A 15576-nucleotide genomic window follows, 5' to 3' on the forward strand; every position below is an offset into this window, starting at 1 on the left:
ATTAGACATGAAATTACAGTTTAACGTAATACCTGAATGGTGTCAGTTTCAACAGAAAACCAATCAACATTTTTCTCAGCAGGTGCAAATTGCTAACTACTTAAGCTTCAGAAAATTAATTTTAGGATTTCAGAATTAGTGAACAGTTGCAGTTGTTCGGAAGGACTGCAACGAAAGGTCAAAGATAATTATTTCTGTTTTGCTAAAGTGATCTGTCACTGTAGCTTTAGAATACGTTTTACATTTCCTGTCTTTCAGTTTCTCGCAAGATAATTTACAGCATAAATTTCTTTTAGTGTCACGAAACACAGTATATATTGCATTTTTATCGAGTGTCTGCTGATTGGTTAATTGATTCTTGGAAGTCGTGTGACGTTTGTCTTTTTCCATTGTGGATGCACTAGAATAATCTTCTGAAGACAAAACTGGTTCAAGTCGTCTTGTTCTTAGCAACCTAGTAAGTATTTAAAAATAATAGAAGGAATAGATCTTCAGAAAACGGTGAGATTTCAATTTCATTTTTATTTATTTATTGTTTGTTTGTTTGTTCAGCAATAAGTTGCGAAATCACTTAGCGATATGAAGAATACAAATGCAATTGAGGAAAATAGCATACCAAACTTTATAAAGAATGCCAAAAAAAAGAAAGAAAGAAATAGGTTAAATTGTGACGTACAAACCTTGATACATGTGTGATCATATCCCATGCCGTAAGCGTCGGTGGACCACCGATGGGCAATTAGCGACATCTCGCCAAAAATTGGCGGCCCCGCAGCGACGATCCCTCGTGGCCTCACTTCCGTTTAGAAAATTATACCACCAGTGGCCCACCAGCGGCAGAGACTTAACGAAACGCCAATCCACCACAAAATTATTCTCCCAAAATATGTTAAATTGCCTATATGCGTAATTTGTTTACCTTAAGGTGAGTCTTAGAAAAAATTTTAAAAAAGTAACAAAAAGTATCGCGGAATGTTCGCAAATCACCAAACTTACGATTACTAGGCGCGTGTTCTCCCGACTTGGCCACTGTGACGATGAAGAAATTCGCTTGTAGAGCGATTGAGGTCTTTTTAATTTGGCTAATCAGAGTGCTCCTTTAACCATGTACTATATATTCGACGATAATCGTTTGGAATCAGATAAAAAGCGCTCGACATGTAATTTTATAACAAAATATCGCGCGTCTATTTACTTTATTTCATACTTCTTCCACATTCAATTTTAAATGATCGGCGACAATTGCCATCTAAATTCATACAAGTATACACACTAATCTCAAGATTTTTCACTTCACGGTGTAGAGGCAGGGGTTACTCTTAACCTCTGGAGCTTATTTTAGGAACAATTCATCAGGAAAAAATAATATATAATTAATAACCGCATGCACATGACTGGCGATAGTTCGTGTTGGTCCCTTCGCGATTCTCCGCGACAAATCGAAGGAGCACGAACCAAAATGAGGTCCTCGCTGCTACGTTGTGGTAACTTCAACACCCCAACTCTAAACATCTGTTTCGACTCAACGAAACCCTGCCGCTAGTGGCACACTAGTGGCAATCCTTCGACTCGTCGCTATATTGAAGATCGACATTTACCGGCAAGTGGGCTACTAGGCGTTGGCAACGTTTATGGCATGGGTAATAGCTTACTCCTAAAACGACAATTATTTATCCACTCTTGAATAACTTTATAACTACAGTAAATATGCTATAGCACTACAGTAATAATATAATATTTAAAATAGTATATTGTTTGAGTAAGTAAATCTGTTTTCATATATATTTCGAAGAAATCAGTCCCCTTCAAAAATTCAGGAGGAAGCAATTCCTTTGTATGGGAGGTCATACACGTGACCGTTTTGGTTTGTAAAAGTACTAAATCTTTTGATGGTCCTACCACACATATTGGAACACTATTACCATTTGAAAAATAGAAGTAGACTATAGTATTCTCTGCTATTGTAGCAGCGTAACTAGCATTTCTTTTTCTCTTTAACAGGATCATGACACACGTTCAGGATAAACTGTAATATTTTTTAAAAAAAAGACCTTTTGAGATGTCTTTCCAAACACAGCCTCTTTCTAAACCGAATCTAATTCTTAAATAAACTCTGTAAGACGGGTAAGACCTCTAAGCAAGCCAGGTTCGAATTTCGAAAACATTTGTGTTTCGTCGTTGCCTCCAAGCGCTGGCTCAAAGGCTCTTTAAAATTTGAAACGTTTACTTTCACTGACTTGTATTAAGTCTATAATCGGCTTCGGTCAGGCACGTAGCCAAGGGGTGGGTCCGGAGGGTCCGGACCCCCACTTCGAAACCAGAAATAAAAGAAATAAGGAAGGATGAAACAAAAGGAAACGAGAAAAAGAAGAATCAGCGTTAAAAATATAAAGCTACAGCAAGCGTTTGGTTACTCTTTCTTATGAAGAGCTCTGTGGAGGAAACGAGAGGATCAAGTTAATAATGTATATTATTGTAACGGAGCATTCCAAATTCCATCTAACTCCATGCTAATCCTATGGACTACTAATGACGATCGATAAACCGGAATCACTAATAATATGAGCCTGGTAACATAGATTCCAGTTACACTTGTTAAAGAAATTTTCAAATTCGCCGCAACACTAATCCGTTTTATAGGATATCTTTACTGGCGAAAGAGGTCTCGTTGCTATTCTTGACGGCATTAAATGAAGATAAAAAAAAAAGAAGAAGAAAGAAGACAAGAAGAACCAAATTCGAATGACCTCGGAGGATATATCTTTTCCAATACTCTTTTTTATATTCTTTTACTCGAGATTTCTTCACAGTTTGTTATTAAAATACTTACTAACATATCCTCGTTTTATTGTTCTAACAAACCAATATGGATATATTGCCAAAATTGATCGAGCCACTGATATGTGACCACAGTATTTCATGTCACGCTCCTCCCACCCCATTACGAAATCCTGGCTAAACGAGTTGAGTTGAGTTGAATTTCAGTTTAGCGTCCCTTTCAGCAACGAGGCTATGTGAGACGTGGACCTACTGATTCAAGTGGAATCCAAACCACATGAGCTCCCTCCGGGAATCGAACCCGGGTCTTCCGCGCCAAGGGTGCATTTGTATGCGCTAACCGCTTAGCCACGTAGGAGCGCTCCTGGCTAAACGAATCAATATATGTTGCCAGTAGAATAGTTTAGAATGATCAAGCCCCTGGAGTGATAATCACTGTATTTCGTCACAGCCCCCCCCCCCCCCACGTTTACGAAATCCTGGCTACGGTCATATTGTTATAAATTATCACTTTCTTTTTGAGAATTAAATGACAAAAAATAAGTTTTTAACAGCGACGTAATTTCAGATTTTTCTTGGAGGGAGGAGGCAGGCTCGTAGCCAGCCCAGAAATATAGAGGACCGTTAGAAGTTAGGGGGGCCCGATCCAATTATATCATAGTTCATTGCCATATTATAGTTCATTTACAAGCCAACCGTGAAAATTTTAGGTAGGGTAGTAAATATTTAGGGGGCCTGGCCACTTAGATCCCATGGATATGGGCCTGGGGGAGAGGTAGGGATCTTGCATGTAAGTAGCTGTTCATTGGTATATTATTATCTTGTTGATTAAAATATATATAAATCTCAAATTCAGGGGGAAAGTAATTACAGCCTTGAAGTCACAAATGTCTCCTGTTCTTGACTTCCGTTGGAAGCTCATGTGATTCAGATTCCAAGCTAAGATGTATTTAAAAAGGTCCACGTCTCATACAGCCTTAGTGCTGAAAGAGATATTAAATTTCAATCCGAGCAACCAACTACGGAAGCTTTTAAATAAACGCACAACAGATGTACAAGGAATAAGACTTTTTACAGCGTGGTCCGGAAGTGGGCCTACCCCTAATTGGTGTTTTCTGTCGGTTTTAGGTTTTACCCACCTTTGTTTGGTAACATTGCTTGGCATTTTCTGGTAACATTGCTTGGCATTGTCTGGTTGCATTACTTGGCATTGTCTGGCAAGATTGCTATCCATGTTCATTTGTTTTCTGCTGTTTCACGTGTGCAATTACCTGAATCAGACGTTTCCTGGTCTCTGGATTGGAAGAGGTTGTGCATCTTCACCAGCTCCCTTTGCCTGGCCTCCAAGAAGTCCCGATCTGACGACACCAGACAATGCTCTCTGGGGTTTCATAAAGCAACAAATAAGAAACACTCGATATCACACAACGCAGGAATTACAAGCAGCTGTGGAACACACCTTCACCCTCGTGACTCCGGAGTATCTCCGCAAAACATCTGCGAGAACTTGGCGCAGAATTCAGCTGTGTTACGACATGGATGGTGATCATACCGATGTTTATGACTCTTAAGACTTCAAGGTAACTGTGTACAGACATTCTATCATAACTAGCACTATACTGTTGAAACTAAAGGGGGGTACGCCCACTTCCGGACCACCCTATAGGGGAGATCGTTGTACCTTGAGCCACTTTTCAAAATAATTGAAATGACGTCGTTCCTAATATCATATATGCAAGTTTTTCGAGGTCAATTAAATCTCCAATCTTTCTTGAATCTATTTACCTTGGAAGTAATCGCAAATCACACCTTACAAAATTTTCATAGCAAAATATAAATTACTCTGCATAATGGATCATGGTACAATATGCTCATGTACCTTGGGACAGCCGTCCTGTACCTTGGGCCACACTAGAAAGAAGGTTAAATGAAGAGAAAATAATGCATTTAACACAATAAGTTACTTATTATATTTTTCAAACAAAGTTTTCTGTGAACTTAATTTACCTTAGTTTGATGTACAAAAGTCACAAACATAAGTTTTCCACTCTTGATCTGCTGCCCCAACACATAAATAGTGAGTCCACCGTCCACAATTAATGCACCTACACCACTTTTCTCCACTACAATCAGCCTCTTTCGAACTGCAACAATATAGGCATTCTTCCTCTGCACTATCTTCATCATCTGTAGGCACAAGAGAAAATGTAGATTCATCTTCACTCTCAGACGATGTTGATGATGACGATGATGATGATTGTGTCTCCATTGCTTTTCTTCTCTTCATCACTCCTTCCGCACTATGGTGTGTCTTATGACTAGAGCCCTTCTTGCTAAGTTTGTCAGACTTCGTTTTGAAAATATCCTCTAAATTTCTGGCCTCTTTGATAGAGTTTTGATTTTTTTCATATGTTGCACTTTTCTTCACACGTTTCTTCTCTTTTTGCTCGTTTATAGCGTTTCTCGGGCGTGTCGGTTGCTATCATAGTTTTTCTTCTCTTCCTTGTAACAATGGCGTTTCTTTCTGGAGCCTTTGAAAACGACTGGATTTCTTCTGGAGTGACAGTTTTCCTAAGTTCTTTTCTCTTGTTGGCCTCAGGTATGCCCGATTCAATATGGTAGTCTTGTGCATGTGATGTTCCAGCAGTTGATTCATCCAAATGTTTCAAATTGAAAGCTTTGTGCACAATTTTCTCATTCTCATTCTCCAGACCAACTGTAACCTCTTCTGATTGCTGCGTTTCTGTAACTTGATCTGTGACAAATGAACTCAGGAAATCGTCGTCACTGAAAACATCTGTGTCTAGTGGATATATCCCTGACTTACGAAAACCGGATAATATGTTGATTGGTGTAAATGCCCTAGGAAATGCTATTCCCAGCGCCTCTGCAACTATTTTATATATATATAATGTTTTCCCTTTATTGTTATACATTCACTCCTCAACATCCTGATTATAAAATGTCTTCAGTGGCCCATAAACAGAAAAATCTAAAGGTTGTAACTTATGAGAAGTGTGTGGTGGGAATGTTACAATCACTACACCAACAGCTGAAGACTTATCTAAACATTCTGGAGAAAGATGAGTTTCATGATTGTCTAAAATCAACAAAATCCTGTTTTCCTTTGAACAGTTGACGAAGGTAAGAAAATGATCAAAAAACTTCAGAAAGGTTTCTTCACTGGACCATCCTGATACACTGGCGGCTCCAATATTTCCTGGGGGATTGCCAAATATCATTTTGTCCTTGAAGTGTACCCGGGGGGAAATCAACATTTTGGAATTGAATTTCCAACTGCGTTGACGCCCGTGATCATAGTGACCAGGTTACCTCTTTCTCCTGATGTTGCACAACCGACCTGCTTGACACCTTTAGGGGCAACTATTTTGGACTGTCCTTGGATAGTGCTGAGCACAGTTTCATCCAAGTTCCAGATCTTCTCGGGAGGAATGGGACCAAATCTATTGTGAACGTCTTTGATGTTGGTAACAAAGCATTGAACATTATGGCGATTAAAGTTGGTAGCCCGACTTAGGCTAGTTGCTTCGGGTTTCCTTATCGAAAGTTTTGTTGGATGTCTTTTAAGAAACGCACGCATCCATTCTACTCCGGCTATATTATTTTCTTCCCATGCTGCTGGATACTTCTTCTCATTCGTTTTAGCAAAATTTATATGCAAGTACTCTAACACGTTTCTTAGTTAGCCCGTATTGCATTTTCGCAATAGTTTGAATATAATTTACAAGACTTTCTTCTTCGGCTTCTGTAAAAACTTTCTTCACTGCATAATTCACTTTATATTTGAATTCTTTCTCTTTAATGTTTTTAAATTTATGTAAATGTCGGGTAAGAGTAGAACGGCTTACATTAAACACTTTCGATGCTTCTCTATAGGATATCTTTTTATTTGGATCATTGGAATGAATAGCTTCGAGCGCATTTCGTAAGGCAGTTGGATCCACAGGATCTCTCTTCTTTCCAGATTTGCTACGGGGCATCTTTGTAGCAACAAGTCCTGAAATTAAAAAAGAAAGTATCTTGTAACCTCTTGTACCATGAACCACGATCAATTTGGTCCATGGTACACGACGTAGCTTTGGCCCAAGGTACATGAGTACCTACATTTCAACAAAGATGGCTACCTAAACGCTACAATACAGCTAAGACTCAGAACTTCACCAATATTTTACTTACCAATGGATGAGGCATCCGATGACAATATTCAAATTAATCCTAGTCTATTTATTTACAGTCGACACTCATTCAACTTAACACTGAAAATTTTATTTGACCGTAGAAAATTGTTTTTCTCTCCTCACATAAACAATACTTTCTGAAATACATCCAGAATTGCACATCGAAGAAGACTGTACTTCGGTGTTGGATCATCAGAAAGCAGCACCTTCCAAGATATTGGAAATGGCTCTAGGTACACTATGCTCTTGGTACAACGATCTCCCCTACTTTATTATGATCCAATTTTCTATATCAAATAATATAAAATTTAGTTTTAAATTTCCCTATACCCACCCGAGGTTTCCCCACCAGTACAAAAATGAAAGAGGACCACACTCCGTAACGTTTTCTGCAAACTTTGCGGATTGCAACGCGACGCAAATAATGCAACGCGTAATTATAATTGTTATGCCATGTACTGAATTCTAAATTCCGAATTCCTTTACAGAATGTAGCTCTGGGATTTATGAATACGATAATTCTCTGTGACACATAGTGCAAACAATTTGAACAATAATATCACAACACTCTGCAACGTGATAGTAAATTCATTACTGAAACCGTTATCACAAATCTAATATAAAATAATTACACAACACAAATATCTGATGTAAATGATTTATAATTAATACATAATTTTAAATTTCACGCGAATACAGTTTTCCGCCCGAGCATACTTGGCAGCACTAACTGCAGAAGGTCTACTGAAAGTAATAAGATTGAAACGTGCATGTTCTGGAGGTTACGGCTTCCTCCGTGCTATTGCTTGCTTGCCTTGAAATGCATAAGCTCCTGACCTGTCTCTGTTTCCCTCAAATAATTACGTTTTCAATGCTAACAGAAGAGAGCAACTCAGAGTAAAAAATGCCTAACAGTATTTGCAATACACTCGCTATTCGTGGAAACGTGTTGTAATCCATTTGCAGAAAAAAAATCACATTTTATTGAAATTATTTTAAAATTTATTCAACATTCACTAAATACTTTTTAAAAAATAGATTCATTAAATTACGTAATATGGGTGTGCATATGCAAATTTACTTATAGACAGAAGCCGCTGCTGCTATATGATATGATAGAATACCAACCTAATTTTTATGCGTGAAATTTGTATTCAGATGACTTCTCAATTTAAACACTAAATGCTTCTGTAAAATAGGATTCTTCCGTGGTGCTCCAAGAATAAGATTAAGGTAGGCGTTAATAATCACTAATGGTTGGTATAATTTCCGTTTAGTTTGATACAATATTCGTTTGGTAGTTCTAACGGTTCTTTTGGAAACAGTGTTTATACAAGTAAGTGTTAGAAGTAACGGTGAAAATAAACGTGATTTTTTTTTTTTTTTTAATCTTCAGCTTCAAATTGTGACGATAATTACATAAATTCTATTAGTCTTCGAGCTGGCCTCCAGTTCAATCTGACTACCCCAGTTTCAATTCGTAAAGAAAAATCATTCTCAAGTCCACTTTCATACGACCCTGGTCAACAACGCATTTCTGCCTGTTTGCTGGACGCGTACAAAGTTCGTAACGTTAGATCCGTGACCTTAGTACATCTCTGTGCTGTACTGCTGAGCTGAGTTTTCCCACCGGACGTCAAAGCTGATATGACATTCCCCACTAACCTAATAATACGAACGTAGCAGAGATGTCCACGATAACAAGATGGGCATTTACCAATTTTAGGCGCAACATGTTTTCTCCGAATTATGTTAGCTTTAATTTTTGATTAGATTATTCTTTTTAGTATATTTAAACAAATATTTGGCAGAATTAATTTAATTCATTTATACACTTGAGTACACTTGCATGTTTGTATGAAAGCGGTATTTATCCAATAATGTGCTTTAAAATTTATCATGATATCTAATCGTTTATATTGTATTTTCTAGATGAATGATTCGTTTTCAAATTTTAGAGAATCCACTCGCATACATCATTCTTATTTTCTTGGGAAGCGTCACATTATCATTGGAAGCAAGTAAGTTCATATAACTAGTACTGTGTGTTATGTAAGTTTAAAGTGTGTTTCTTAAATGTAGTTCGAACGTAAACGAATGAAAGAGCAATAAGAAATCAAAATTCTAGTTATACGTCCCATTATACCGTGTAGGCTAAACAAGACTGGTTACTAATGAAAGTGAATATCTGAAATAATTGGTGGCAGTGTTCGATTTGTAGGTGGGGATACCTGGGATTCCTCCCTCTGAAAAAATCATCCCGGCTTCTGGTTTAGCTAATGTCGTCCCAACCAGGGATAGTGGTTTCTCCCTCTCTGTACATAGTTCCTTTATCATGGAAAATATTTAAAATTACACTCTGAGAGTATTATGTTTTCTAAGTTCGGATGACGCTTCTTCTGTCTCATTTCCCTTTTCCTCGTTCCCGTACATGAGGCTGTATTTGTTTGTGCTAGCTACTCGCATAAAAATACCATTTTGGGGAGTTTTAATCGAATCTTGCAAGAAAACAAAACCAAAGATGCGTGTTGTTTCAAGGTCTGTAGTATATTTGCAAGGTCTCCTTCCTCTTTGTCAGCAAAGATGAAGGGGAAGATTTGATGTTTAGGCTTACCATTGAAACTCGGAGCTCCGGACATCAATATAACAATAATGCGTTTCTTCTTCCGCCGACAAGAAAAGAAATAATTGAGGTACTAGCAAAAGCACAAGTAGACAAGAGTTTTCCCTCTTTCCCTGTGCATCACATTACAGAAGGAAGAAATGTTTATTGCTCTTGCGGTCAACATATGTTTGAAATTTTGGATCTTACAGCCTCCCCAATCAAAGGCAAGAATGAATACAAGTCTGTGTTACGTCCGTGAACTTGGCCCCCCCACTTTGAGCACTAACGATAAAATTAGTGTCAATCGTTAGTGCATCGTTAGTGCTTCTTAGTGCACCAACCCCTAACGTTAGTGCTTAATTAGTGTAGGAGCTACAAGCAAAAAACCTTTGGGGGGGCCAAGTTCACGCTGCCCCCCACTTCAAGCACTAACGAAATAACTAGTGCCATTCGTTAGTGCATCGTTAGTGCTTCCTAGTGCACCAACCCGTGACGTTAGTGCTTCATTAGTGTAGGCTCTAGAGCCAAAACAATGGTACACGCTGGCCCCCCCACTTCAAGCAATAAGGAAAGGAATAGTGCCGTTCGTTAGTGCATCGTTAGTGCTTCAAGAAAATACTAAAGGTTTCGTTAGTGCTTCACTATTAGTATAGATATAGCCAATTATAAGTCACGAAACTCCCATAAGAAATGCATGGGGAATTTTTCATTGCGTCAAATTACCGCCAAATTCCAAAGCACTATTGACCTCTTCTAGTGCAATCGTTAGTGCATCGTTAGCGCTTCTTACTGCAAAAACCGCTAACGTTAGTGCTTCATTAGTGTAGGAGTTATAAAGAAAAAACATTTGGGGGGGCCAAGTTCACGCGGCCCCCCCACTTCAAGCATTAACGATAAAATTAGTACCATTCGTTAGTGCATCGTTAGTGCTTCTAGAAAACACTTATAGTTTCGTTAGTGCTTAAATATTAGTGTGGTTATGACTTATTACATGTCACGAAACTCCCATAAGAAATGCATGGGGAATTTTTCATTGCGTCGAATTACCGCCGAATACAAAAGCACTAATGAATTCTTGTAGTGCAATCCTTAGTGCATCGTTAGTGCTTCTTAGTGCACCAACCCTAACCTTCATTAGTACAGGAACTACAAGTAAAAAACACTTTGGGCTTAGCGTGAACTTGGCCCCCCCACTTTGAGAACTAACGAAAAGATTAGTGCCATTCGTTAGCATATCGTTAGTGCTTCAAGAAAATACTAATAGTTTCGTTAGTGCTTCATTATTAGTGTAGATATAGCCAATTGTAAGTCACGAAACTCCCATAAGAAATGCATGGGGAATTTTTCATTGCGTTAAATTACCGCCAAATTCAAAAGCACTAATGATCTCTTTTAGTGCAATCGTTAGTGAATCGTTAGTACTTCTTAGTGCACCAACCCTAACGTTAGTGCTTCAATAGTGTAGGAACTACAAGTGAAAAACCCTTTGGGCCTAGCGTGAACTTGCCCCCCCCACTTTGAGCACTAACGAAAAGATTAGTGCCATTCGTTAGTATATCGTTAGTGCTTCCAGAAAATACTAATAGTTTCGTTAGTGCTTCATTATTAGTGTAGATATAGCCAATTATAAGTCACGAAACTCCCATAAGAAATGCATGGGGAATTTTTCATTGCGTTAAATTACCGCCAAATTCAAAAGCACTAATGAATTCTTTTAGTGCAATCGTTAGTGCATCGTTAGTACTTCGTAGTGCACCAACCCTAACGTTAGTGCTTAATTAGTGTAGGAACTACCAGTGAAAAACCCTTTGGGCCTAGCGTGAACTTGGCCCCCCCCACTTTGAGCACTAACGAAAAGATTAGTGCCATTAGTTAGTATATCGTTAGTGCTTCCAGAAAATACTAATAGTTTCGTTAGTGCTTCATTATTAGTGTAGATATAGCCAATTGTAAGTCACGAAACTCCCATAAGAAATGCATGGGGAATTTTTCATTGCGTTAAATTACCGCCGAATACAAAAGCACTAATGATCTCTTTTAGTGTAATCCTTAGTGCATCGTTAGTGCTTCTTAGTGCACCGACCATAACATTAGTGCTTCATTAGTACAGGGACTACAAGTAAAAAACACTTTGGGCCTAGCGTGAACTTGGCCCCCCCACTTTGAGCACTAACGAAAATTTTAGTGCCATTCGTTATTATATCGTTAGTGCTTCCAGAAAATACTAATAGTTTCGTTAGTGCTTCATTATTAGTGTAGATATAGCCAATTGTAAGTCACGAAACTCCCATAAGAAATGCATGGGGAATTTTTCATTGCGTTAAATTACCGCCAAATTCAAAAGCACTAATGATCTCTTTTAGTGCAATCGTTAGTTCATCGTTAGTACTTCTTAGTGCACCAACCCTAACGTTAGTGCTTCATTAGTGTAGGAACTACAAGTGAAAAACCCCGTGAGCCTAGCGTGAACTTGGCCCCCAGCTTGAGCACTAACGAAAATATTAGTGCTATTCGTTATTACATTGTTATTGCTTATGGAAAATAATAATAGTTTCGTTAGTGCTTCACTATTAGTGTAGATATAGGCAATTATAAGTCACGAAACTCTCATAAGAAGAACATGGGGATTTTTTCATTAGGTCAAATTCTCACGAAATTCAAATGCAGTAGTTGTCTCTTCTAGTGGCATCGTTAGTGTTTCGTTATTGCTTGCTAGTGATCTCTGTGCACCATTAGTCAGTGTAACATTAGTGCACCAAGACCGAACATTAATGCTTCTCATCGTGAATGCTTTTATTGGCTAGCGTATAGTTAGCTCCCCTTAAGTTTTATTTTCTACCGTCCATACTGTTGATGCACTAATGTTTGGAGTTCTGCAATAAGAGGTACTAACAATACACTATACTATAACCATTACACTATATGTGGTTATTAGTGCTTTTAAATATGTGGGAAATTTACAAAATGAAAAATGCTGTGTCTAAATTTAGCCCCGCACGATTCTCAAGTGCTAGTAAAACTATTTACATGGTTAGTGCTAAGTAATTTCACATTAGTGCTCTAAACAGTAACGATAGCACTATCATACTTTAGTAGTTATTAATGAATTACTCGTTCAGGGCTAACTTTAGATTTTTCAACTTTTACACATTTTTTTAGTAATTGTGCCACAAAAGTGGGACTAACACCAGTGGGTAGTGCATTAATAGAGCCTTATTAAACACTGATTGCTGTCATAGTTTAGGAGTTATAAGTGAATAACACATTCCGGGCTAAATTTAAATTTATCGAAGTTTACAATAATTGTCTCACAAAGGTGGAATAATGGTCAAAGGTTAGTACAGCGTTAATACTCCAAAAATCTCTAAGGGGCCGCAGTGGCTCAGTGGTAGAGCGTTCACCTCTGGTGCTAGGGGTCCCGGGTTCGATCCCAGCCCCCGCCAAGTGAACTTTGTGGTGGACAAACACCGTGTGCGTGGGTTTTCTCGGGGTTCCCCGTTTCCTCCCACTTTCTTTATTCCACCATTTCATTCATTACTCATCTTCACCGTCTCCTTTAGCCTTACCGGCATAATCGTGGGACGTAAAACTTAAAGATTTCATTTTCCAAAAATCTCTAACGTTAGTGAAATTGTAGTTTGGGAATTATTAATGAATAACTCGGACGAGACTGAGTTTAAAAGTATCGAAAAATACTAATTTTCTCACAAAGGTAGGACAAACTTTAAAGGATAGCATCCTTAACGCTTCAAAGAATAATAAGTACTAACGTTAGTGCTATCATATTTTTGGACTTATTAATGAAAACTCAACCCGGTCTAACTTTAGGTTTTTCAACTTAAACTGTTTTACACTAATTGTAACAAAAAAGTAGGACAAACACAAGCGCTTATTGCATTGCTAGAGCTATAAAACATTAAGAATTCTCGTTAGTACTTTCATGAATAGTCCGGATAGGATTGAATTTAAATTTTCGAACTTCACACTAATTGTCCCACAAAGGTAAGATAACCGCCGATGGTTAGTGAATGTTAGTGCTTCATGAAACACTAATCACTTAACGGCAGTGCCGTCACAGTTTAGGAGTTTTACCAAATAACTCGAGCGGGGCTAACTTCAGGTTTTTCAATTTTTACACAATTATTGTAAAATTCGATAAATTTTAATTGAGTTCCGTCCGAGTGATTCACTGATAACTCCTAAACTGTGATGGCACTATCGTCAATGCTTAGTATTTTTGAAGCACTAAAAAAGCACGATCCTTTAGCGATTATCCTACCTTTGGATTGACAATTATTGTAAAATTCGACAAATTTGAATTTAGGCTCGTGCGTGTTATTCGTTAATAACACTTAAATTATGATAACACTAGCATTAGTGCTTATTCAGCGGAGGACTAAACGCTGGTTTGGTCCATTTTTGTCAGACAATTAGCGTAAAATTGTACAAAATTTAAAGATCTGAAGTAGCCCTCCACCCCCCGAGTTATTCATTTTTAACCCCTAAACTAAGATAACAGTAACATTAATGCTTAGTGTCTTTCGGAGCACTAACGATGTACTCATTTTTGACGTTTATTCAACCTTTGTAAGGAAATTATTGTAAAATTTGCTAAAATTAAATTTAGCACAGAGTGAGTTATTCACTTATAACTCTTAAACTATAATCGCGCTAACACTAATGCTTCGTGTTTCGAGAAGCAATAAGGATGCACTAACTTTTGACGTCTATCTCACCTTTGTAGGACAATAATTGTAGAATTAGAAAAATTTCAATTTAGTCTTGCAAATAATGTTTACTAATATAGAGTTGAATCAAAGCACTAACGTTAGAGTTTAGTGTACTAATGGGTACTAACGATGCACTAAACATGTCAAACGTTTCTTTAGTATTTGAGATGCGTGCGGGGCTAAATTTAGACACGTAGCATTTTCCACTCTCTAAAATTCTTCCACCAAATTTAAAAGCACTAATAACAATATATTAGTGTAATGACTACTATTAGAAAAAATACGTTCGGGAATTTAATACAATGAAAAATACCCCATGTATTTCTCATGGGAGCTTCGTGACTTATAATTGGCTATATCTACACTAATAGTGAAGCACTAACGAAACTATTAGTATTTTCTGGAAGCACTAACGATGCACTATCGAATGGTAATAATCTTTTCGTTAGTGCTCAAAGTGGGGGGGGGGGGCAAGTTCACGCTAGGCCCAAAGGGTTTTTCACTGGTAGTTCCTACACTAATGAAGCACTAACGTTAGCGATTTTTGCAGTAAGAAGCGCTAACGATGCACTAACGATTGCACTAGAAGAGGTCAATAGTGCTTTTGAATTTGGCGGTAATTTAACGCAATGAAAAATTCCCCATGCATTTCTTATGGGAGTTTCGTGACTTATAATTGGCTATATCTACACTAATAATGAAGCACTAACGAAACTATTAGTATTTTCTGGAAGCACTAACGATATAATAACGAATGGTACTAATCTTTTCGTTAGTGCTCAAAGTGGGGGGGCCAAGTTCACGCTAGGCCCAAAGGGTTTTTCACTTGTAGTTCCTGCACTAATGAAGCACTAACGTTAGGGTTAGTGCACTAAGAAGTACTAACGATGCACTAACGATTGCACTAAAAGAGATCATTAGTGCTTTTGAATTTGGCGGTAATTTAACGCAATGAAAAATTCCCCATGCATTTCTTATGGGAGTTTCGTGACTTACAATTGGCTATATCTACACTAATAATGAAGCACTAACGAAACTATTAGTATTTTCTGGAAGCACTAACGATATACTAACGAATGACACTAATCTTTTCGTTAGTGCTCGAAGTGGGGGGGCCAAGTTCACGCTCGGCCCAAAGTGGTTTTTACTTGTAGTTCCTGTACTAATGAAGCACTAATGTTAGGGTTGATGCACTAAGAAGCACTAACGATGCACTAAGGATTACACTAAAAGAGATCATTAGTGCTTTTGTATTCGGCGGTAA

At 37.9% G+C, this 15576-nt stretch overlaps 1 protein-coding gene across 2 annotated transcripts in view; it reads left to right on the forward strand.

Annotated features, from left to right (window-relative positions):
* Window positions 1–424: 424 nt before the first annotated feature.
* The window catches only part of LOC145663631 (uncharacterized), a 41343-nt gene continuing 26191 nt past the window's right edge, over window positions 425–15576 (forward strand). For both annotated transcript variants that reach the window (XM_081729731.1, XM_081729732.1), the window contains exons 1-2: window positions 425–457; window positions 8910–8998. In XM_081729731.1, coding sequence (XP_081585857.1) covers window positions 8914–8998 — 85 coding nt within the window. In that variant the 5' untranslated portion in view covers window positions 425–457; window positions 8910–8913. The remainder of the gene's footprint in view (window positions 458–8909; window positions 8999–15576) is intronic.

Source organism: Thermobia domestica, chromosome 11 (assembly GCF_964235325.1).
Source record: "Thermobia domestica chromosome 11, izTheDome1.hap1.1, whole genome shotgun sequence".
NCBI classification, from domain to species: domain Eukaryota; kingdom Metazoa; phylum Arthropoda; class Insecta; order Zygentoma; family Lepismatidae; genus Thermobia; species Thermobia domestica.